General features: G+C 38.3%; 2 protein-coding genes across 17 annotated transcripts; one reads left to right on the top strand and one right to left on the bottom strand.

The window, feature by feature from the left end:
- Positions 1 to 5,583: 5,583 nt before the first annotated feature.
- LOC307166707 (uncharacterized protein) lies at positions 5,584 to 11,293 on the top strand. The gene is made up of 3 exons (XM_079885227.1): positions 5,584 to 5,987; positions 7,757 to 9,793; positions 10,651 to 11,293. Exons 2-3 carry the CDS (start codon positions 7,948 to 7,950, stop codon positions 10,671 to 10,673), a joined length of 1,869 nt encoding a protein of 622 aa, XP_079741353.1. The 5' UTR covers positions 5,584 to 5,987; positions 7,757 to 7,947; the 3' UTR covers positions 10,674 to 11,293.
- LOC307166710 (transmembrane protein 87A) lies at positions 11,256 to 25,492 on the bottom strand. 16 transcript variants are annotated; one of them, XM_079885230.1, is made up of 23 exons: positions 25,286 to 25,492; positions 24,858 to 24,924; positions 24,645 to 24,736; positions 24,443 to 24,562; positions 24,244 to 24,294; positions 23,468 to 23,536; positions 22,910 to 22,934; positions 22,814 to 22,860; positions 22,615 to 22,732; positions 22,325 to 22,386; positions 21,978 to 22,161; positions 21,440 to 21,539; positions 19,196 to 19,289; positions 17,299 to 17,363; positions 16,854 to 16,966; positions 14,626 to 14,684; positions 14,432 to 14,535; positions 14,284 to 14,354; positions 13,698 to 13,759; positions 13,428 to 13,480; positions 13,203 to 13,233; positions 12,735 to 12,788; positions 11,256 to 12,045 (listed from the first exon to the last, which is right to left on the bottom strand). In XM_079885230.1, the coding sequence occupies exons 1-22, from the start codon at positions 25,415 to 25,417 to the stop codon at positions 12,747 to 12,749; spliced, it is 1,761 nt and encodes a 586-aa protein (XP_079741356.1). In that variant the 5' UTR covers positions 25,418 to 25,492; the 3' UTR covers positions 11,256 to 12,045; positions 12,735 to 12,746. The 16 variants fall into 16 exon arrangements, with proteins under 16 accessions (XP_079741356.1, XP_079741358.1, XP_079741371.1 ...); XM_079885232.1 differs by lacking the exons at positions 17,299 to 17,363; positions 22,910 to 22,934 and adding an exon at positions 18,970 to 19,037 and having other exon boundaries at positions 22,814 to 22,876; positions 23,483 to 23,536; XM_079885245.1 differs by lacking the exon at positions 22,910 to 22,934 and having other exon boundaries at positions 22,615 to 22,729; positions 22,814 to 22,876.
- Positions 25,493 to 26,131: the final 639 nt, after the last annotated feature.

Genomic DNA, 26,131 nt, shown 5'->3' on the forward strand with positions numbered 1-26,131 from the left:
GATAGCTTTTTAATAAAACATGCATATAAATGTATCTGGGCTGCACAACTTGCATGATTCTGAACCAAATATAATTTATTTTATTTTATTTTTTTAATGAATGTAAATTCATTTTCATTTTGGCTCCTAACTCACCAGTATCCGTTATATGTGGCATTACAAATTGACAGGGCAGATGTGTATCAGAAAATTCAAAAAATGTGAGTTGGGACAACCTGACTCTGATTAGGAAGCATCACTAACTCAGTTTTGCGATGGTTACTCTGAATTAATATGATGCCACTGACCACAACAGGCCTTGACTATCTCAGGGGAATTGCCACGCTTGAGAACAGAGAGAGCATTTTGTTTTTGCACCATTCAGCTGAGATATGGCCGAACTAATCCTGAAGGCTCAGCCATTTGCATTCCTGTGTATTACAGAATGTTAGTAACACAACACCAATGACCATTATAACGCTGTAAACACCATAACATACAGTAGGCTCGAAATCTAAAAATTTTTGGTTGCACTTTATTTTTCAGTTCGTGTACTTATGTGTTCTTACAGTGTACTTGCCTATAAGAAAGTACTAGGTAATTTAAGGTAAATATGTGGGGTAAAGGTTCAGGGTTAGTACCTAGTTATTATCCAGTTATTACAAAGTACATAATTATGTACATGGGGAACAGGACTGTAAAATAAAGTGCAACCCAATTTTTATTTTTGAAAGATAAGTGCATTTAAGTAAAAATGGTAATATTGTGAAACTATTTTCTATTTAAATATATATTTCATAATGTAATGTATTCCTGTGAAGTCAAAGTTGAATTTTCAGCATCATTACTCCTGTTTTCAGCGTCACATGCTTCGAAAAAGCTGATTGTAAATATTAAAATATATACATTTATTTTCTTAACTGATAGAGAGATTTTAAATAAATTACATTTATTTGTTTATAATTAATTTTTTTAATGCTATATTTTGGTCACTGGTCACCCTTACTAAATATGCATTTTCTTACTGTATATATTTAGAAATATCACTACCAAGTTTTTGTTTCCATTGAAATCTCCAGTTTAATGTACGAATAATCTCATACAGAAAACATTTGTGTGGCTCATTTGTTCAGTGCATGACTCGTTGGTTATTCCCGATGTGAGATTCAGACATCAGAACTATGTCTGCCAAACATTTCATGCCCTGCTTGATGGACAGAAGTTTCAATCCCACCTTGCACCAAAGCTTTTTTGATCAATACTAAAAGAAGCATTTCACAATTATAATCTGTTGTTTTCAAAAACCATTTCTGTCCTGCCAACACAAGTGGGCAAAGGTACTCAAGTAACTTAATGAGATAGCATAGAGCTAATCGACAGGATAGGGCACCATTGGCTGGGACCTCGGCTCCCACCACCACCCCCCTCCCGCACAGCAACACCAGTGATTGAGATCGACAGGCTGTCTGCTTATAAAGAGATTACATGGAAATCCCTCTGAAGCCAACACTTCAGGACAGCACTCGTTTGGATATCTAGAACAGCTGCACCTCAAATATTGTTCATGCGTGAAGTTAACGTTACGTTTAGGCCGTAAGGGACACATTAACCAATCACCACTATACTATAAAAGGTCACTGAACAGTGCAGCTTGTCGGAGCTGTCCACTGGGGCAATGGGGTGAAAGATCTAAATTTGCTTAATCGACAAATGTCTCACAATTTAATAGCTGTCATGCACAAAAATGGCTTGTGAAGTTTGCATTGCATCTTACACTCAAAAAATGTAAACAGATAGTTATTTACAAGTCATTTACTCACCCTCATGTTGTTCCAAACTTGTATGAATTACTTTCTTCAGTGGAACAAAAAAAGATAGCCTATATATATTTGTCCATATATTGGGGTCAAAAGCAACATTTTGCAACATTTGTGTTCCTTTGTGAAATTTTTTTTTATACAGGTCTGGAATGATGTGAGGGTGAGCAAATGATAAAATTTTCATTTTGAGGTGATCAAACCCTTTAAAGTTGCATTGAAATGGAAGTAGTATATTTCTAGCTTCTATATTGTGAAATACATGCGAATGTAAAGGATTATTGAGAAAGAAAAAAAAAAGAGTAGCTCAGAGAGTTGGGGGCTGCGTCTGAAATCGCATACCCTCTTGAGTAGGTACTTATTTTGAACAAGTAATTACCTCACAACAGCTAAAAAAAGTATATTGTATATAGTATGAATGTAATCTGGACATACTAAATTCGCCATGTTGCCCTTATCACGTGAACTACCAGCGTCAGTTGTCACGTCACTGTGATTCACAAATCCTCTCCCGTAGCCTCATGGGATAGTAAAGTGTCCATTGTATGCACACTTCAGAATCTCGCCAGAAGTAGGTCATCAACGTTCCCTAATAGCTGAGGATGAGGGTGTTGCAGATGAAAACGAGCTTGCAGGGGCGGGTTTTATTGGAAAAGTCCTGCATACGTCACCAAAGAGAGATTTCACTTGAAGATCCAGTTACAGTATGACATTTTGATTAAACATTATGGGGTGAAAATGTTTTTTTTTTTAAATGAAACATGCACGGATGAATTGTTCACAGTAAGATCTATAATATCCAGACAGGGTGAATTTTCATTTCATGCTGACATTAAGCACAAAACCACCTTTCAGTTTTTCAGTGAATGCTATGATATTGCTTCATCATCATCATCCGAACAGCAGAAGCCCTAGCAAGGCCAGGTCTTGTTTTAGCACTAGATCATGCTTGATGTTATCTCCCCTTACAGGAGCTGATGGATGTTTTGTGCCGGTGCGGAAATAAATATGGAGGTGGACAGCCAAACAAATGCTCATTCCTCCAAAGTTCTCCTGTACAGGTTGCAGAGAAGTGAAGTATGCCAGAGCAATCTATTTCACATGCTGAAGCTGAAACCTAATTACACAGATTAATGTCCCATGGAAGGTGCCATTACCTAAATAGCCTCCTTAAAAAAGGAGGAGACTTTGCTTCAGCCCAAATATGCGGTTTAAATGCTGATGGATCCTTCAAATCTAGATTTGAATATGCACGTCCTGGCTTTCTTCAGTCTGCGGCTAGAGTAAGATTTTGTGCAGCCTTTAATTCCCCCTCTACAGGCACTTCACTTGACAATGACAGTAAGCCAGGATAAGTCCTCGCCCTACCTTCTCCAACGTGAAATATTTAACCAGGGCTGCCAGTAGCACAGCAAAAGGCTTTAATACTGATTTCGTTCCCTTGCACATCTCACCTGTTTAGTGTGCAAAGCCTGGATTGATTAAACTGCTTTTACTTCCCAGGCTAACCTTTTGATCCCGGTGTTTACAGCTGCGTGCGGAAGCACGTGCTGGTCAGTCCCGCCACGACACCGGCTTCTTAAAATAAGACATCGGTTGTTGTGGTGGATGAGAGAGCGGGAAATGGAGTTGACAGTCAGAGCCGTGAGCTTGACGCGGCCTTCGGTTGAATCTGTCAGAGCAGAAGCACCCCACCCCCATCGTCACCCCTCTGCTCACACACAAGCACATGCTGTCGCGAGGCATTAGCGTGGCAGAAATACACACACTTGCTCCTTCCACCCCACATGAAGCCTAGGCATTTCTCAACCGCGTTGCAAAATCTTCTCATCCCCACGCTTGAGCCTACGTGACGTCAGATGTGCATTTACAGGCTTAGTTGCAGTTTTTGTGACGCTTATGTTTCCACAGTTATGACCGAAACATGCCATAATGTGGGAACAGCCTACAATTTTTCTCCCCGAGGAATTGCTGTTGTTTTTGCTGACAAGAGTTGACCTTCAGACATTTCTGCTTCTCGTATTGTTGTTCCTGACATTAAGCTACTGGTCAGAAAAAAAAACTCTGAAATTAATTCTCTCATTAGCTATTTATTTATCACAATTTATTTATTTATTTGTTTGTTTATCTATAACAATTTATTTATCACTTTGCATACAGTGGCAAGGCATTGCATTGTGTTAAAAACTATTTATCACTTTTCATACACAGTGCAAGGCGTTGCATTGTGCCAAAAACTATTTATTTATCACTTTTCATACACAGTGGCAAGGCATTGTGTTAAAAAAAACCTATTTATTTATTTATTTATTTATTTATCACATTTCATAGTGGCAAGACATTGCATTGTGTTAAAAAACTATTTATTTATTTATCACATTTCATATACAGTGGCAAGGCATTGCATTGTGTTAAAACTATTTATTTATCTATCACTTTTCATACACAGTGGCAAGGCATTGCATTGTGTTAAAAACTAGTTATTTAGTATCACACACATAATAAAAATAAAAAAATAGTTAAAAATGGGTTAAAATTAATAAAAAAAAACAAAAAAAAAACATTATAAATAATATAGCCTACCACAACTAGTAAAGTGCTACACATTGCTCAGTCAAACACATCCTGACCATTTATAGCCTACAACTGCCAAGTGATCTACCATCTCTGAAGTGCAGTGAAAGTCAGACAAACACGGTCTTTTAAACATCCACACGTAGACCTCCCTTCACCTAGCATCTGCATCGCCACATAGCCTACACAGTCATAACAGTTACTTTATGTCCTATCAAAATAATCCCCTATTATCCTGCTATTTATAGGTCGCTCCTTTCAAATTGACCAATCCCTTATGCTCCTCCCCTTCGCTTGAATGAGGATGATTTTACTATGACTATGGCCGCATGATAATCCTCCAGTGTCGTTCAGTTGCGGCCGTGAACCCCACCGAGACTGAATGTCTGACTCCATGATGCCTCCAGACAGATGTGGCATCCTCCATGAGGAAATTAAAGCTCAATGAAGGAGAACAGAATTCTCTTGCAGATGCTCAATCGTATGAAATATTCATCACAAAGCAATGCATTTCCAGTGGAACGCGTATATTATTCTGGCCTCGGGGCAAACTGTGTCCGATATTTTGAACAGGGACACAATAAAACACCATTTTGGCCTTGGCACAGTCCTAAATATTCCATTTCATCCCTTAGCTCTATGCTTTAGGGTCTCAAGAGCATTCTGGGATGCAGACACTTGCATTTATCTTTCTTACTGTCCAGTTGCATCAACCCAATGTGCACACGGGCCTTTGTTCTGATTCCCCAACAATTAGCTTCAGATAATGAGGTCAGTTTGTTCACATTTCTATTTGTGGAGCCTTTTCATTTGAACAGAGTTGTAGGGGAGTGTGTAACACAGTGTGAGATGTAACACCATCAGTTTAACCAATTAGAAATGAGCTATGGGTGACATCACTATCATCCACCAGCCTCATCAGATGACAGTATAACATCTATGTCTCCATTTTTATTTATTTTAAAATTCTTTCTATTAATTTTAAGTAACTTAATGCACTACATTTTATTTTTTTTATTGGTTTTACATCCCACCCTACTAGATTTTCAAACTACTTCAATTTAGCAGAAAAATATGAAATATTACTACATCAAAGTGTAAGACAAATAGCAAAAGCACTGTGTTACAGAATGTTACAACACTCTCCAGTGTCCCCGAGCGCTCGATCTGTTGCCCTGCATCATGAGGTACAGAAACAATCTGCGGACCTACCGCAGCCAATCTGAATGGTCGTGATGCAACATCACCACATTTCACGCAAATCAGGGGAAGTGGTGGCTGAAATTAAAGTTACCATCTCAACCCCTTACTGTAACCCTCTTAGTGTTGGGGGCGGGTGTGTGTGGTGGTGGTGGTGGCAGGGTGGGGGTGGTCTCCCTGGTTGCTAAGGGCAACAGGGTGAGATAGATGGAGCCGCAGCTGCGCGTCTGTTAATACCAGCGCTCGACCCTCCACGTCCCCGCGCGCAATTCTCCACACACTCACACGCACACTGATCTCTCTTCAGTCAAGGCATGAGGATGCGAGCAGGGATTTAGTTGCAGTGTCTTTTCCAGTCTGGAGCAGATTATTACCTTTCCTCCAGCACACGGGACGGATTTACACACGAGAAACAAGGTTTGCAGACTCTTTTCTTAGTTATACTTTTTTTTTGTGTGAATAATTTTAAGTATTTCTGTCGTGCACAACTTCATTTTGTATGCTAGATCTGATTACCTTTCTTTATTGTGTCAAAATGCAAAGGTATTGTTTTAAACGCTTCGCCTGTGCAATGCATTTACAATGGACATTATAAGGAAGTGCAGAGATTTAGATGGAAAGGACAATAGGCGCGCAATGACTGCGCCCTGGATTTGAATTCGTAGGCATGGCGAAATTGAACATTTGGTTCAACGAATCCTTTTCCAGCTTGTCTTGCTTTGTGTTTATGTTTATGAATAAGGACATCTGCTTCGCAATTGCGTGTTTGCTCAAGCAACTGTTACGAGTTCATTCATTCATGCGATCAACTTCGCCAAACGTGCCAGACTGTCCTCTCGCATATTATTATCAGACGCACTCAAGTGTGAATTTGCTCTAAACTGCGCTCAGTCTGTGGGGAATGTATCAATGAAATGCCCTTTTATAAAACAAAAACATTTTAGTCGCTGAATTGGATACCAACGAGATTTCGAGAATAAAAGAAGCATGGCTTTACCACAATAGACCGAATGCGCGCGCGCTTGTGTGTGTGTATGTGTGTATGGCGCGCAGGTTGTTGTTTTCCCGCTGCATGATGATTTCATAATTCCCACATCACACATTTACACGGTGACAGACATGTTGCTGATTACTGGAAGCTTCGCGAATCTAAATATTTTTAATTATTCACGAACAATTGTAAGGTCCTATAAATTGGTGATCCGAGTCAAGTGGCATGAATGAGTATTGTTCAGCATGTTTTCCAGACACAACAGAAGTAGGATGTCTCCTTGAGTCTTTTCGATGCATTTTTGGCAAATAACGTACTACTCGTGCAACGCCTTCAATTAAAATAACTTGGGTGATGTTGATATCAACGCATTTTTACAAAATGGAGGAGATGGTTAGGGACGCATTAGCAATGCAAATGAGGTTTTGAAGAGCACTGGCACCTGCTGTCTCAAGCATTTGCATTGGCTTTTCCCTCGTTTCTCATTAGAATTAGGTTCTACTTCTGCAAGCAAGGTTGGAGCCCTCACTTAGGGCTTTATCAAGGGAGCTTCTCCAAGTCTCTTCTCTTGCGTTTGCATAACAAAGGGGAAGGGTTTTGTTCATGAAAAGAGGGGACAAAACCGTCAAGCCTCAATTGTCCCAGTGTCAGTCAGATGGGCAAGCAGGGTCTTGTGTCCCATCAGTAAACAGTCTCAGTCACGGCAAAATCCAATTAAGCCATGTTCTTTCCATTAGGCTTTTCACAAGGCAAAAAATATTGCTTGTGTTTTTTATGCTACTGTACTCATTTTACGGTGCATACAGTCATATGGTTCCTTGAATAAATCAATTATGTAACTATGTCACATGTGGTTTCACCTCTAGCATCTTAGACAAAATATACAATGTCAAATAATTTCAAATTCTCAAGTGGGTCATTCAGAGGAAGCATTAAATCAAGAAAGCTTGACGTATGATCATTTTTGTAATCACAAAAGAATCCTCTGTGTAGAAACAAAACCAGCCCCAGTGTTAAGCGACGTGAGTTGATCCAGAGTGAAGAGTTTAGAGGTTTATAAGATCATAATTTTTTTTTATATGGGCTTAATAAGCTAAATTGTAGAACTAAGATGTATACGTTTCAAGTATTGTAAAAAACATATTCTGATACATACAGCCAATTTAAAACTGATTGTTGTCTCCTCTCCTTCTAGCTTTGAGGTCCATCTTCTCCACACGGAATATGATGCAGAATTGCCTAATTCTTATGGAAATACGTTGGATAGGAACACTCTCAGAGCTGTTGGCTGATCATCAATGAACTCAGTTCCATAAAGAACAGAAGGAAATAAGTATTTTTTTTTCAGTGAAAAATTCCTGATAGTTGGAGATTTTGTTTTCGGATATGGCGGCAACTGAGGCTACTGCAGAGCCTGTCCAAGCAGACATTGTTGAGAATAAAGCTGAGGTGGAAACCACAAAGCCAGACCCAGCTTCAACAGAGGAAGCCCCAGCTTCAACAGAGGAAACGCAGCCTACTACTGAGGCACCGCCAAGCACAGAGCAGCCAGCTGATAGCAAATCCAAACCAGCCTCTGAAAAAATATGGGACTCTTTTTTAAATAAAAGTGGGCTTGGAAAAGTAATGGGAGGGAAGAAGAAAAAGGAGCAGCATACAGGAGCTGAGGATACTACAGGCGAGGAGCAGGATAAGGTCTCCAATCAAAATGATCAAGGGGATACTGCAGGCCCTAAAGAACAGGAATCTAGTCAGCCAGCAGAAGACAACGAGGCTGCAGCTGATGGGCAGACTATTGAAAAAGCCCCAGAAAATGAGGAGGCTTCCCAAGAGCAAAAGGCATCTGGTGCCAAGCCAAAGCAAGGAGAGAAGTCCAGTGTCAGAGACTTCATCCGCAATCCTGTCGCTAAAATCTTCTCACACAAAAGCACAGACAAAAAGGATGGTACAGGGGGGCTCCAAAAACATGACAAGGTTCGCTCGAAATCACTAGACAGACTAGAGGATGCTGACGCCAGCACAACTGCGGCTGACCAAACAGAGGAGCCTCCGACTACAGACGAGCCAGACAAGTCTAACCCTCAAACAACAAAAAACATGAAACGCTGGCATTCTTTTAAGAAACTTATGGCTCAAAAAAGTCACAAGAAAAGCACAGATGAGTCCAAGGATGCTGAGGGGGCAGATGGAACAAGTACGGATGGAGCAGGAGACACTGGGACATTGGATTCAACAACAAAGTCAGAGCAATCTGGGCAAAAAAGGTGGAAATTGAAGAGATCTTGGACATTCCAAGGTCTGAAGAGAGATTCATCAGTTGTTGGAATCCACAAACCAAAGGACAAAGACTCTTCAGATGTAAAAGATGAAAATGACCCAGAGGCAGAACAGGGGATGGAAGATGTAAAGGTAGCCAGTGACGTAGAAACACAGGAGAAGACTAATGCTGACGTTGATGAGGAGAAAGGAGCAACTGCTACTACACAGCATGCAAAATCTGTGGACCAGCATGCAAATGAGATCTGGACCTCTTTCAAAAAACGAGTTATTCCCAAATCAAAGAAGGCAGCTGACACTGGTGGAGTAGAGGAGGAAGCAGCGGGTGAGCAAGAGCAGACTGATGAACCACAGGCGGGTAAAGACTCAGGCAAGACAGCCAAGGCAAAAAGGACACACTTCAACCGTGCTGTGTCACTAAAGAACTTCATACTGCGAAAGGGGAAGAGTACCAGCATGGACATGGGGGAGGGTACAACAGCCCAGAAAGATGGCGATGATGCTGCTGAGAGTGAGGCTAAAGACATGGATGGCCTTGATGATGCAGCTGGGTCAACCGATGTCCCACAGACTGGATCAGAGGAGCAGACTGTGGCTCAGAGTGAGAGCAATAATGAAGCTCAGGTGGCAGGCGAGCACAAGAGTTCTGATGGAGAGGAGATGTCCCACACTAGTGCACCATCTGGTCAGCCATCAGACAAGCCTCATGCAGCAGATCCAGCACCAGAGGGTGGAGGCCAGGCAGAGCCAAAAGCCAATGGTGAGAATGGATGTTCGGATGCTACATCAGAGGACACCGCAGCACACAATCATGAAGCCACAACCCAGAATGATGTGAAGGATGAGGAGACCAACCAGGAGACCATAAACTCTAGTGGCAAAACTTGTCCGAAGGATGGGAAAATCCTAAATCAAGACGGGAAGTGCGATACTGTCAATGCAGTTGTCCAAAGCGGTGAGTGTCAAGCCCCAGTTGACTCGAGAGATCTACAGCAAAATGGAAATGACAAAGCTGAGTCTAAAGTAGGACTAGGTACTAGTGTTGAGGTAGAGACCAGGGGGGATGGGGCCCCTCAGTGTGGAGGGTCCCTTTCTGGGTCAGCGAAGACCAATGCAGATGAACAAGAGGAGGCCTTGAAGAGGATGTTCTATGAGGTTGCAGCTTCCATCGTGCGTGCAGTTGTATCCTCAGCCACTGAACAGTTAGCCAAGGAGAAGGAGCCTCCGGACAGTAGTTTGCAGTGTTTCCAGCCTGAAAATAATAGCAGTTATACAGATATTGATGTTAGTTACTGTCACAGAGAAGTTACTTTAAATCAGGGATCCCTGTATTGATCCTCAGCATCTGTGTTTATGGGGAACATGTTCTGGTGTTGTGGACACATGTCAAAAAGTTATTGTTATATTCCATCACCCCTTTAAAAAGTTGTGAATTTTAGGGTCAGTGAATTCAAAGGAAGATACAGGTGCTTTAATTGAGCTGATGTGAAGTTACCCAAAGTACCAGTTTGTGTATTTTCAGGAAGTATTCTCTACCTATGATAATTTATAACATTAAAAATTATAGCATGTCTCAATGTTAATGTGGATCCAATAATAATTAAGTGTTCTTGAGGTCGAGGATTTTCACATGCAGTTGTGTAGTGTTTGCTGTTCTGTATTATAAAGTTCACAAAATGTGTTTTTGGTGAACCTAAATGACCTCTTCTCTGTGACGAAAATGTGTGAATAATTAAATATTAAAATTTAAAGTTTTAAATGTAGAAATATATTGTAATACATTCTGAAATCTCTTCTGTTATTATTTACCAGAAAAAAAGGCGGGAAACGTGTGATGCCACACAAAGAGGATTAGATCTGCATGGGATTCGTTCAGCGAGGAGCTTTGCCCCCCTCCCCCCAAAATATGGAGTAATCACATGTTTACACCACGATTCACCATGGTGAGAGATGCAATCCACATAGTTAAAAAAAATCTTGAAAAGCAATAATTCAGAATCATCAATCAGTGCAGTTCTTGCTACCATTCCATCATTGTAAATGTTTTGCCTGTCTACTAGTGAGATTTTATATTGTCATAAATGACATTCCTTTGAAATGTTAATCTCAGTGATCACAAAGTACCGTGATCATAAAGACTGTTAGTTTTATATTAATTGCCATTATGTTTGTAGTTTTCCTTTGACTAGATATATGTGATACAGACACATTTAAAATAACAGCCCGCCAGACTGCCCCCCGAATTGTGAATTCAATACGGAATTCAATGCTCTAATCTCTGTGTTTTTGTTTTTAGACTGTTATCTTGTGTACATGAATAAACCACCATTAAACATTAAGTAATTCTCTGGGTTTTCTTGCAGGTTATGACATCCTTTGCCATTTACAGATTTTAGAAAAGAAATGCTGACTAATTTGCATGCAAACCAACAGAATTTATTTACATTACAGGTCAAAAGTTTGGAAACATTACAATTTTTAATGCTTTTGAAAAGTCTCTTTTGTCACCAAAGCTGCGTTTATTTAATCAAAAATACAGTAATACTGTGAAATATTATTACAATTTATTGTTTTATATTTGAATAAATATAAAAATGTAACTTATTCCTGTGATGACAAAGCTTTATTTATATTGGATGCTTTAACTGGAATTGAATATCTCACTTCATCCCCAACATATTTCTATTCAGCTCAGATGATTATGACTGTCCCATCTTTGACCACCATAATGTTGTCAACTATTTACACTAATTCGCCAAGATCATGCTATTAGCACGTTAACTGCAGATTAACAGAATGCCTAGCAACAGGTTTTGGTGCAGTATTTCCCTATAGCTCACCGCAGGGTCAGGGTTAATGAAGAATTGTGTGGAAGTATTAACAGATAATGAGCTGACTTAACAGGGACAAAACAGGACAGAGATATTGAGACTGTATTGGCAAGCGGGTGAAACTGACACTCTGCATGACAGACTTTTGAATGTGGCTTTGAGATGAAATCCATACCTATTGACAACACAACACGGGTGGACTTTACAGACTTAGCATATGTTGTCAAAGCAGTAAGTCTCATCTTACATGTCAAAACAGGTCAATGGTAAAAACTTTTTTAGTTTTTTACCGTTTTTGCTATAAAAAATACTTTACTTTCCAATGAGCATCTGCACATGCTGCTAGATCATCCAGTGGGCAGTAGTTTAACTGGTTCTAGGGGGAAAAACAAATTTTACAAAAAGAGAGAGATGAGCTTGGATCAATTGGGGAAAAAAACAACCTTTGCCCTTTGTTTTAGACAGACAAATCTAGTAACCTCATTTTCCCTCGTCATCTAACTGTACCCAAAAGCAGAGGAGGTTTTATTAACTATGACACAGAGCATTAAAAACTCACGTTAGATAAATCCATTGAAAGGCAATCTGCTTAATGGTCCACAGGCCAGCAAGATGACACTTAATGGCCACTTTTACTTAAAATACCAGCAGGTCAGAGAGGTACTCTTAATCTATGAAAGCATACTGACGAATTAAAGAAAACCAGAAAAGAGTGCTTTCATCTGACATGTTTTCCCATCTTTATGTGATTAAGAGGATTGCTGTGCAAAAGCCTCTTAGTAAAAGAGCACAATGCACAAACTAATATGTTTTAATCACAGTTTGTGCTGTATGTATGTAAACAACAGTCAAAGGCAATTTACAGTTATGTTTTAAGAAACTCTTACACCATAGTATCTGAGAAAATATAAATACAAACAGGCAATTAAAAATAAAACAAAAAGTCCTTTAGTGCATCACCCTCATCGCCCAACATATTTACAGACGTTGCTTATGAAAAGCTCATTTTAGGATAAAGCAGTTGTGCATTGTCATACACATGTTATATACACACTCAATACATACATCTTCATAGATTTACTCCATTTTGGACATCTCAAATTTCGTAGTCATGATCTCCTGGGGGAGGAAAGAAAGACAAAATCATGAGAGGAAATCCTTTAAACAATGGGGAAAATGAGACATTTAAAAAAGGCTGTGCAATACAATAAAATTCTCGAAATAATCAACACGGTTACATAAACGCCTGTAAAAGCCTGCATGTATTGTAGCATGTAATCTCTGATCTCCTCTTTAAGAGATTTGGCTGCGGTTCGAAATGAACACGTCCAATGTTAGCTTTAGTGAGGTCTTATTAGTCAGACAAAACCTCCAAAGCCTCAGCGCTCCTTTTGTTCCAAGCAGAAAGAAAACAACCGACGGAGAGGGAGCGAGGGTAAACACTGTGACGTGACAGGCTGATCGTTCTCTGTGTTCTACTTTGGAAGCTCAAATGGCGCCCACTGCTGGCCTATCAGAGTACGAGACACTCACCTCGTCTGAGTCTAGCAGAGGCGGCAGTGCGCTGCAAAACAAAGAAAAGGACACGTCAATGACACGGCAGTAATTGCTAGTAGATTTACAGGCAAATTGATAGTGTCTTTGGTTGTACAAATAATCTGACTAAAAAGTGAATTCCTTTTAAAAATTAACCAGTTATTTCTCATTCTAACCATAATTTCTGTAAAAATATGACTTTTATATGGTCTCTGGACTTACACATCAGCCATCGATGAGGGAATGTTCTCCTCAACCCATTTGAGATCTTCATCCTGTGGTGACCACAAAATTTACAAATTTACCATTGGGGGAAGGCCTTGACATGACAAAAAACATGCAGCACATCTGAGAATACACAATAATGAGCGATTGTTTTTTCACAACGTGATGTTTTATATCTTTCTTAAGGCATTCTTCTATATGGCAATACAACATGCTTATTGTCAGTAAAACTATAAACATTTCATGCTAAGTATTGTTGTGCATTACCACTTTGCTGAGTTTTGCATTTCCGTTGGTCTCTGGTTTCATCCCTCTCATTTTCACACCCTCTGTAGATTCAAGAATAACTGGTTAGAACCGGCTAAACACAGTCAAGCAAACAAAGGCTGATAACCAAACATGCAGACATGATACGCAGCATTCAAGTGTGCTGACGAAATTTAAACTATGTTGTTTGAAAGTCGGCATGAAATGCAAATAGATCTCACTGTGAAAGATTAATCCATGAATACGTTTCAATTTTAAGAATATTCCTGTGAAAATGACAGACCAATCTTCATCTAGTCTGCTTAAACTCCACACCTGCAAGCTCAAGTTCATCTGCCTCCACTTTTGAGCATAATGCCCACATTTCAAAATCAAATCAACAACCAATGAATATAATCAAGTCCCTCGCTACATTTTTTTTTTTTTTGATAATCTGTTACACTCGGATGTATATCACAATACTGAAGAAAAGATCTGTCACTATTTATTTCATATAGGAAAGATCCAGAATTACTTCCCCATCATCTTTAAATATAGGCCACTTCTTGTGTCTCACACCTTCTAATTTGTTAATTAAAACTCTTACCGAAGGCTTCATTCATTAGCTGCTCCTCCTCTTCCTCGCTAACTTCATCCACCAGTGGACTGAAGGCATACCTGAAGGGTTCAGAAGGAGAGACTGATGATCTTGTCTCCACTATAAGCTGAGTTTGGATAGAGGTGAAGTGCTTTACCTCTGGTTGTTCGCTGAAGGCCTCCATAAGAAAATAATGACGAGCAGGATACTAGAGAACAGGAAGCGCCAGAAGGCATCATCTATCCACAGCTCTCTCCAGTCCTACAGTTCAAATAGGTGTCAAATAAATATATTTAAGTTAACTAAAAAGACAGAAGAGATATTTATTACATGTAACAAGAGAATGCTCACAGATTGGCACTTGGATAACTTGAAGGTCTTTGTTGTCCACACAATGAATATAACAGAAGCTGAAAGAGAATCAGAATTTCATTATGAGAACATGTGGCCAAAAAAAAGAAGCAAAATAATTCTATTTGCATACACTTTCGTTCAAAAGTTTGGAGTTGGTACGATTTTTTTTTAAATGTTTTTTTTTTTTTTAAAGTCTCTTACACTCAATAAAGGCTACATTTATTTGATCAAAAATACAGTAAAATATAATAGAATTAGAAATCAGTATAATATGCTGGGATTTGGTGCTCAAGAAACATTTCTTATTATTATCAATGATATATTTTTTCAGGATTCTTCCTTTTCAGGACTCACCGGCCATTTTATTAGATACACCCGTTCAGCCAATCACATGACACCAACTCAATACATTTAGGCATGTAGACATGGTCTGCTGGAGTTCAAACTGAGCGTCAGAATGGGGAGGAAAGGTGATTTAAGTGACTGAACATGGCATGGTTTGTGCCAGACAGGCTGGTCTGAGTATTTCAGAAACTGCTGATCTACTGGGATTTTCTAGCACAACCATCTCTAGGGTTTACAGAGAATGGTCCGAAAAAGAGAAAATATCCAGTGAGCGAAAATACCTTGTAGGTCAGAGGAGAATGGCCAGACTCAAATAACCACTCGTTACAACACATCAAACCTTGAAGCAGATGGGCTTACAGTAGCAGAAGACCACCGGGTGCCACTCCTGTCCTCTTAAGAACAGGAAGCTGAGGCTACAATTCACACAGGCTCACCAAAATTGGTTGCCTGGTCTGATGAGTCTTGATTTCTGCTGTGAAATTGAGATGGTAGGATCAGAATTTGGAGTAAACATCAACGGTTCAGGTGGTGGTGTAATGGTGTGGGGGATATTTTCTTGTAACACATTTGGCCTCATAGTACCAACTGAGCGTCATTTAAACGCTATAGCCCACCTGAATGTTGTTGCTGACCATGTTTATCCCTTTATGACCAGTGTTTCCATCTTCTGATGGCTACTTCAGGATAACGCATTTCACAAAGGTTAAATCATCTCAAAATGGTTTCTTGAACATGACAATGAGTTCACTATTCTCACTATTCTCAAATGGCCTGATCTCAATCCAATAGACCTTATTTAGAGCAGCGCAATGACAGGTATGAAAGTGAGGCTGTGAGGGATAGACTTGCCGTGTTTCCAATGGCATCCGCTGTAAAAAGCTCCTAGATTACTTACAATTTTCCACAGCTTATATTGTCAGGAGTTTTTTGTCAACTGAAATTTCTTGGAAAGATATTTTTCCAGTGTTTCATGAGCAGAACAATCCAAAAACACATTGAATAATAGTACAGCCCATTGATGAGATGCATGTCTGTCCCTCACAGCCTCGCTTTCATTCTCATTAAAAATCAAAGATGGCACTGCTGTGAATAAGGTCTATAGGGTACCTTTGGGATGTGGTGGAACAGGAGATTCGCATGATGGATGCGTCATCCGACAAGCAATTGTGTGATGCTATCATGTCAATATGGACCAAAACGTCTGAATAAAATATTAATCTATGCAAAAGGAGGTCCAACCCAGTATAGGCAAGGTCAGTCCTGGAGTGCTGCTGTCCTGCAGAGTTTAGAAGCAGAGCAAAACTCACCTGCCTGTGAACCTTAGTAATCCTGAAGACACTGATTAGCTTGTTCATATGTGCTTGATTAGAGTTAAAGCTAAACTCAGCAGGACAGCAGCACTCCAGGACTGACATTGCCTATCCCTGGTGTACCTAATGTGACTGGTGGCTGGTGAGTGTATTAAAAAATAGAAAATCCATTGAAAAACGTCTTTACTTTCACATTTAATAAATTGAGTGTCCTTACTGAAAAAAAAGTAATAATTGTTTTTTTTTTAAACATACTGACCGCAAACTTTTGAACGGTAGTGCATTATGATGGGAATATCAGTGCATGCAAGTGCTACAATTTTTAGTAAAATTATAGTTTGAAGAGTTGCCAATCTAAATATAGCAAGAGAGAGAGACAGAGATTGAATGTCCCCAATTACGGCTCACTTTCCATTAATAAATCATGTAACCCAGATGTTTGACAGACCAATCATAATTCAGTCTGCATTGAAAGGATTACAGTACTGTATTGAAATGCCTAAATACCAGTGATTGATGTCAAAGACACTTCACACAATAGTGTAGTAGTGTGCAGTGTGTGCTCACCGATGATAGCGAATATGAGTGTGTTGGTGAAGTGTCGGTACAGGGACAGCTTGACCAAGTTTCTCCTCAGCCGAAGGAGCTTCATCGTCTGGGCCAGGCTAATGAAGATGTGACTGAGTGTCAAGGACTATAATTGATCACTAGAGCTCAGCATCTTCCTAATGTTCACAATCTAAATCAGACACAGCTTACTATGCAGTTAAAACAGAACAGAAATGACAGAGAACTGTAGAGAGTCTTCCTGACCCACTGGCTGTAACATGGATGAGTTTGTCCTTTAGGAGAGTCAAGCTTTATGAATGGAGAAAATCTAGGGAATCACAAAGGGAAGGAGGACAAAAAAGGGCGATTAACAGCCGACATACAGAGGGCCACTGTTAAACAACCCAGCAAGAGAGAAAGAGGGACACACACAAGCAGCATTGGAGAAACGTAGGATATCCACCAGCAGAGGGTAGAGTCGAGAACAGCCAAGGGGATGGCAGCCAGCAGCACCAGGTCATCTTCAGCCTGGCAGAACAATACAGGGGAAGAGAGAGGGAAAGACAGAGAGAGCCAGAGAAAGAGAAAGAAGAGTAGCACCGTCACACACACCACCATCAGAGGGTCCTACATAGGGCTGGACGACTGCCTTTTTAAGATATTCAGAACCTAAATATTTATTTCCTGGCTGACTTTTTTTTCAAAGGAACTGTCAATTCGATTCAATTTAATTCAACCAAATACTTTCCAAAATGATTAATGTAAGAGGTACCGTAATGAACAAACAAATGAGATTTAACAATTTCCATGAAACCTCAGTATACTTTCATCCAAACGGTTTATGATCAAAATATTTTTTTTAATGTTTTTAGCATAAATTTAGCATAAAGCATTCTCACCAATGCTGTATTTACTTTATCAACTGTTTTAAAATGTAATTTATGTCTGTGATGGCAAAACTGAATTTTCAGCAGCCATTACTCCTGTCTTTAGTGTCACATGATCCTTCAGAATCAGTTAAAAACATTATGTTGCTTAATATTTTCGTGCAAATCAGGATTTTTTTTCAGGGTTCTTTGATGAATAAAAAGTTCAAAAGACCAGCATTTATTTTAAATAGAATTTTCTGTTGCGTCCTTGCATAAATAATTTTTTAAAAACTCACTTGCCATAAACTTTTGAACGGTAGTGTGAATATTATTGTTTATATGAACTTTCCCTTTAACAGAAGTAAATTGAACTTACCAAATAGTGTAACGACAAATAATGATATGTATATGCAGATGCCACATTCGACTGCTACAGAAATGTCGACAAGTCTGCCATCTGGGAACGGTTAACATGATGCCGTTCATTAGTCACACTAACAATTCAATGAATTTTAATGAAACATGTTCAGAATGTGCTGGTTTATGTATAACAAATGCAATATCCATATGCAGAATTGTTACATTAATAATAAACTAAATGCTGTGAAACTGCAGATGTAGATGAACAGTAAATTAGCTATTTTTAAGTGGTCACGGACCGGATTTGACCGTTCCAATATGGCGGACGGATTACGTGGCATCCCATAGAAACAGACACTAATGAGGCATCTGTGAATATATTCCTATGAAATAAATAGCATTTCAGTAATCGAGTATCGTTAAATTCCTATGTTGTTTAATTTTATATTGCAATCGAAATTATCTTCATATTTAATACATCGCCCAGCCCTAGTTCTAAATGCTCACACTTTGCAACCCATAACCATCATTCAGCCCAACAAAGGCAGGTTTACATCATGCTACTAGCTTGGAAGCAAGACTGAAAATGGGGAAAAAAGATATTCCACAAGGCATTATCTCAACTGCACGCCACCACCAACACAAGTGCCAAAAGAATCCGAGAGGAGCAATGAGAGACTCAAATGTCCATAACATAGCATCCCAAAAAGAATTGCACAGAGTACTGTATGCATTGTCAATGAAGTAGAAAAAAAGAAATATAAGTTCAACCCTGTTGAATCTGCTGTCATTTCCATTTATCTGTCCTAAACTACACCATGCAGAAGTCACTGTAATAACACCACAAAATGAACACACCCATGACACAATCTTAACAGATGACTGACTTGTGAAAGGATATCCACCACACAACACAAGAATCAATGAGGGCCATAACAATGTCACAAAGCAGCCTGCTTGAACCACCGTGCTCCTGCGAGAGAGAAACATTAACCTTCACATGACATTTGGTGCAACAGCATCATGTTAAATTAGAAGGTTTGCCACAAAGGAGAAGATGTTTCTCCACTAGTCACTATTTATTATTGGCAATGAAAGTGTGTTTGGATTCTGCGGTGAGACTCTCCTTACCGTGTTGACTCTCAGGACGCCCTCTATGATGGAGAAGATAAGGTAGAGCAGTCCTACTCCCACTACCCTGTGCAGCAATGCTCCTAGTCTTGGCCTGCAGCAAAAAGGCAGAGTTGTTGAATGGGGAAATGGTATAGAAGATTACTCTTATTGTAAATGTTTTGCTGCAATTGAACTCAACTACCAGAATTAACTGCAAATAGTATTACACTTAGGGATGCACGATATATCGGCTACCATTTCGGTATCGACCGATATATGCTCATTTTTAATGTTCGGCCCGATAAGAAGATTTGACTGATATATTATAGTCGATAAATAATGGATTATTTCCTTCAGCTGAGACGGTTCAGATGCGCACTGTTCTCCATAATGGTTTTGAATAGCTTGAAATATGATTGGAATCACTTCAAAAAAGGAAAATACAGTTAAAGGTCCCGTTTTTCGTGATCCCATGTTTCAAACTTTAGTTAGTGTGTAATGTTGTTGTTAGAGTATAAATAATATCTGTAAAATTATAAAGCTCAAAGTTCAATGCCAAGCGAGATATTTTATTTAACAGAAGTCGACTACAAAAAACGTCTGGATTGGACTACATCCCTCTACTTCCTTCTTTAATGACGTCATTAAAACCGTGTTTTGACTAACCTCCGCCCACAGGAACACAGGCGTATTGATGGCGAACGACAGACGTGGTTGATGTTTAATCTATAATCGGATACCGCAAAAGTTTAATTCGAAGTTGTAAGTTTGCTCTGTCCATTTCACCACGGACTGTTTTTCTAACCTGGGATAATATCAAGCAGGCTTCTCTCAGCGTTTCATACTGACGAAGGGGACAATTTCAACTATATTCCAGTAAGCGGTAAGTAGTGATTTACTATGGAAGTAGCGATCAACTTCACATCGTTTCTCTTAGTAGGATGAAAATAATCTTACTTAAACTGTGATTAATATACAGAAAGCGATCAAAGAACAATCCCTCTCCAATCGCCCAAGCTGTCAATCACACAGCGCGAGTTTATCTGGACTCTTGCCAAAACTCGTTATGAAATCAATGACGCTGTTACACTGCACAACAAATCTTTTACTGTATTTATATACCTCATGTTTGCATTGGTGAAATCATTAGTGAGTGCAGAAACTGCGTTGCAATGATAAGATCTTTTTTCACGCGATCAACAGGCTGTCATCTGCTCAATGCTCATCATCACTGCAACCTTTTATGTGATTGAAATAGATCTAAATACTTAAAAAACTTCTCACGATTCGTTAATCCCGATAGCTGTAATAGTAAAAACGTATAATAGCTGTAATAGTAAAAGTTTTCCAGATAGTTCCACATGTAATGCCAGATATTTCATATGCAAGCATGTCAGCCAATCACAGCAGAAGGCGTTTACGCTGAAGTCTCTCAGCAGACACGCCCCTTCAAACAGAGCGTTCAAATCAGGTGATGAAATCAGGCTAGGAAAAATGCCTTTTATTTCTAAATTATAAAAAAAATTGATCTAAAAAACATACTAACATTATAAGGGCACCCCAGGAAACATTATAAAATAATAAAATTATCCATGGAATGGGACCTTTAAGTGCAACATGTGCTGTCATATAGGCTACATACAATTATAATAAGAACATTATAATTGTGTGCTTGGGACATAGGTTCTAATGGTGAGACTTTTGTTTTTGTAATCAGGCTCTCAAAAATTATATAGAAATTTGGATTTAGATTTATCGGCCAATATATTGGTTATCGGCTTTCAAATATAAAGAATTATCGGTCTCGGCCAAAATGTTCATATCTGTGCATCCCTAATTACACTTATACTAGTGTTCAAAAGTTTGGGGTCTGTCACTTTTTTTATGCTCACCAGAGCTAAATTTATTTGATCAAAAACAGTAAAAAAATTGTGAAATATTATTACAGTTTAAAATAACTTCAGATCCTTCAGAAATCATTCTAATATGCTGACATTTATTATTATTATTATCAATGTTGAAAACAGTTGTTCTGCTTAATATTTTTGTGGAAACTCTGATACATTTTTTGCAGTATTTTTGAATGAATAGAAAAATTCAAAAGAACAGCATTTATTTGAAATAGGAATGTTTGTTACAAAACTTACAATGTAACAAAGTCTTTACTTTTGATCAATTTAATGCATCCTTGCTGAATAAAAGATTAGACCAGATTCTAGATTCTATTACGCCTCCATTTATTACTGATTAAAAACGACTTACTTGACTATGCCATATCCCAGGCTAGCAATAATGACCAACACTCGAGCCAGGGTTCTTTTCACAGCCGAAAGTACCTCTGCAAACACCACAGCACCTTGAACTGCACACACAAAAGAATGCACCGTGATGACTACATTCACTATAGTAACCTTATCAAAGCTTTACAGCACCATTACAGAATCAGTCACATCAAACATAAGCCTAAGGATTTATTGATATAATGGGCCACAATACTATACTGTACATATTAACAGTTTGCCTTTGTGTTGAACATAAAAAAGCAGCTTTATTTTTAAATGTACTAGATTATTACAAAAATGCTTATTAAAACATTACAAGCTAAATATTAAACAGCCTTCATTTCTCTTCACAGTGACCATTTAAAAACTGACCTAATTTGAGTGCACTTATGTTGTTGTACTACACATAAAAATATAACAAACAGCTTGAAGTGAGACCATACTGTGTGTCTGCAGCTGAAATGTGACATGAATAAATAATGAATCCGTTTTTAGGACACGTTTTTAACTAGTGTTACCTGATTGGCCATCGTAACGGATGCTTTGGAACTCCGCATAGAAGACCGCCTTCTCAAGCATGCCCAGAAAGATCACTCCCCCAATCCAGAACTGAATCCGCAGCAGGTCTCTCCAGTAACAAGCCGAGAGAGCCAACCACAGCACGCCCATAATTACGTAGATGATGCACATCACCATGTAGAACTGAGGACAACAGGCAAAAAGTGTAAGTGGAAGCTTTCGCATATAAAAGAATCTAACAAAATACTACACAAAACACTACAGTAAATCCTGCAATACCATAGGAATCAGAGCCTTAAATAACTGCACTTAGACAAAGAAAAACAAAAAAAAAACAGATACTCACAATCATCGAAGGCCATTCAGATGCTGAGATGTAGTCATAAGGGCCGTGCATCTTGACCGCCACTGTAGTTTGAAGAAATATATATTAACTTATTCTTAAAATATTTTTATTTATAAAATTTGTTAGCAATTGTGTCATTCAAAAGGACCCTTGCTGTCAAACTGGGCTGTTCTTGTTCACAAGACATTAGCTGCTGATAATCAAAGATCTGGCTTTGTGAGTTCCATAAGTAGTTTATTACTACATGAACCTCATTATTACCATTAAGGTAAGCCTAATTATAATCTTACGTTGTATGTTCCATGTCGTTTCTTTGGTAGCTGGAAGCGCAACAATTCGGATGATGAACATATAAGGGCTGTCTTCCCAGGTTTTTACCACTCTGGTGTGTGATTCAGACAGTTTCTGCTACAACAACAAAATGCATGTAAAGAAAGAGACACAATAAAGAACCATTTCTGAATTGTGATTCTGTGCAATAATACTCACTGAGGTTTTTACTGATAAAGAGTCTTTGCTTTTCAGAGCACTCGATGGATTTGTTGCAGCAGCCTGATCATACAAACATTTGGAAAAGTGTACATTGAACATCATAATGCATCTTTGCTTCCTTTACAATAAAAAATACCATCACTTAATAATCATAACAAGGCATTAAATAGAGTAGTTCACCCCAAAAATCATCTACATCTACATTTTGTCATTATTTACTCACTCTCATGTTGTTCACCTGAACGTATGAAGTTGCTCTTTTCCATACAATGAAAGTAAATGGTGACGATCGCAAAGAAATTTGAAAAATGACTAAAATATTTGTCTGTTCCTCACACAAAACTATCATATGGCTTCAGATGATTCAGAATATAGTGAACAAGTTGTAGGTACTACTTTTCTTATGTTTTTATGTTGCTATTTTTGGAGCCTGACAGCCCAGAGTCTCCATTCATTGTGTATGTATGGCAGAGAGCAGCTCAGACATTCTGCTAAACATTTCCTTTTGTGTTCTACAAGAGAAAAAGTGTCACATCGGTTTGGAGGGTGAGTAAATGATGACAGAGACTTTTCATTTTGAGTGAATTCTTAAGGTTTCAATTCTGATTTTCAGTGTGAGGGTAAAAAATATTGGGCAGAAAATGAACAAACATCTTTCGCCTTTACTTCCGTCTTCTTCTCCACATCCCTCCTTCGTCTGTTTTGTTTAGCTGTGGTTGGCTGAAACAAAAAAAGAGAGCAGACAATATTCCCAAGGAGTTTCCTGCATTTTCTGGCTGCAGATTAAATTACATTTCTGGCTGTAGCAATTTAAAAAAAAAATTGATGCAAAATGTTTTCCCCTAAAATAATTCTGTTGTTGTCCTCTCCCATTTAGCAGTTTTAGAAATTTGGCAGGATTTCTCCTATTTGGACAAAATCTATACTAAAAATATGTTAATGAATTTCTGAATCTGGGCACACGCTCAAAAGAACTAACGACACAACTGGTTAGACCAGATATTCATATGAACAGCAAAATCTTCTGGTTGTTTAAGCTTCGGCTATTTAGGTTAGCTCTAAAAAACTGTCAGTTTAACAGTGAGACAGAATCTGCGTCAGATCATCAGACCTACAAATAAAATACTTATTACAAAGCTATTTGAAATAATGGATTCTGATTGGTCAATCACAGCACTCTGCACCATTGAATAATTTACTATTAGGCAACAGATTTCCTACATAGCTGTGCTAGTTTCATATATCACTCAATGGCCTCTTTCATATCATACATTCTTCTCAAATCAATATTTCATATCTAGTTATTCATTTATTTGAGCAGCCATGGGATGAGTGAAGTCCTGATCACACAGCTGGGTTTTATATTGCAAATAATGGTTGGACGACAGTACCCTATCCCCATATATAACTGTAATATTTCAACTCACCTCATATAATGGCTCCAGCTTTTTAGGCAGATCATTGTTTTCTACTGCAAACTGGGTGTTCAATCAAGAGACAGAGATGCTTATTGACAGAGCCTTTGAAATTCATGTTAATTTAAGTCTGACCTAAATAAACTAAAACATTAACAAAATGTACATTCACTCGACAATGAATGTATTAAAAAGAGAAGTTGTCATGTACCTTATTCCCAACATTAATAGAGTTGCACTCCATAGGCTCATACAAGTGACTAATGTAGCCTCCATTGCCTCCTGGCCGCAGTACATTCGTGCTGTTAAAATATTGCATTTCTAATTCAGCCTTTTTGGAGAAAAGAGAATTTTGCGTATTAAAATGCTGTAAAGTAGTCAAAAACAGCAATTTTTGATACAAATCCACTCACATTAAGTCCAAACACTTCATCGTGGCAAGAAGAACTCCGTAAATACCATGATATACTAAAGTTTACAGGACCATTGCATGTTCCTTTGAGCCCTGAAATATGTTCAGTCTATTAATACAAATAATGCACAGACCAGCCAAAGCATAACCGACTCACTGATGCATGAGATGAAGTTATTTTGGGGGAAAATGACAAAGTAAAGAGCATACTCACAGATTATTGAAATGTCAGTGTCATTGAACATTGTCTTTGGATAATAGAAGTAGTTCCCTTTAACTTTCTGAAATACACAAAAAGGAGAATTCTCACCATCTTACTAGTTACACAAAAATGAAATCCTGCATGTACATTTATTATAGAAGAAATGTATTTATAACTATAATATAAAGATTAGCATGTAGTCAGCTAATATCAGGCAAGACCAGATATAAAAGATCATATCCTAAACACTTAAGATACATGTTCACCACTATAGACACATAATATATTAACGATGTTTTTATGCATTCATATATATGGAAGGTGTTAACTGGTGTTGTGTGTGCAAAGAAAATGGACTGTCAATATCACGAGTCTAGAAGACACTACGCGAGGGTCAAGATTTCACCTAGCCTGAATACCGCAGTTGCTGATGCACTTACATTATCCACACTCAGGATCCATTTGCCCGGCTCTGATATAGCTGTCAGCGGTGGTATAAATACGAAATGAAGAATGACAACAATCAGTACTCCTCTAATTCTTACCGATACCAAAGACTCGGTCGTCGCCATTGTTATAAGGAAGCAGTTGACGTTACAACTTCAGCGCGAGCAACACTTCCTTGTGTAAATCTACATCCTGTTCGACGTCACTTGGTGTGTGGTGACGTTACTGGTCATTTTTGTAATTAAATAAGCATTTAATTTATACATGCATAAAATAAAATAATAAAATATTACACATTATACAATTATGCATTAAAAAACACGAATATATATATATATATATATATATATATTATGTAAACAAAAACTTTTATTTTAGATGTAATTAATCACGATTAATCGATTTGACAGCGCTATTTTAAAGGTATAGCTTTCTTATTCAACGAGTCTCTAATGCTGTCTATAGACAGCCTTACTGTGAGACAAGTTGTAATAAAGTTGCAATAAAATATAAAAATATATATATAAAAATATAACTAAATAAATTATATAAAAGTGCTTTCAACATCTGCAGAATATTCACTAAATCCAAAAAGTACATTTTCCATAAAAGTGAGAGAGGTCTTAACCTGAATATTCATTGACATTTCTCATGCTACAATATAACTGAATAAGTACATTGACCAAATAATTGGTTTCATGGTAGTTATTACAGAAAGTACAGTTTGTATTTATTTATAGGTTACTTTTTTTTTTTTTTTCTAATTATTTGCTTCATAAATTCTCTACACATATTTGGCCAGGTCATTGTAAAAGGGGATTGTTTGATGATTACAGTCA

Source organism: Squalius cephalus (genome assembly GCF_949319135.1).
Source record: "Squalius cephalus genome assembly, chromosome: 11".
Lineage (NCBI taxonomy): Eukaryota > Metazoa > Chordata > Actinopteri > Cypriniformes > Leuciscidae > Squalius > Squalius cephalus.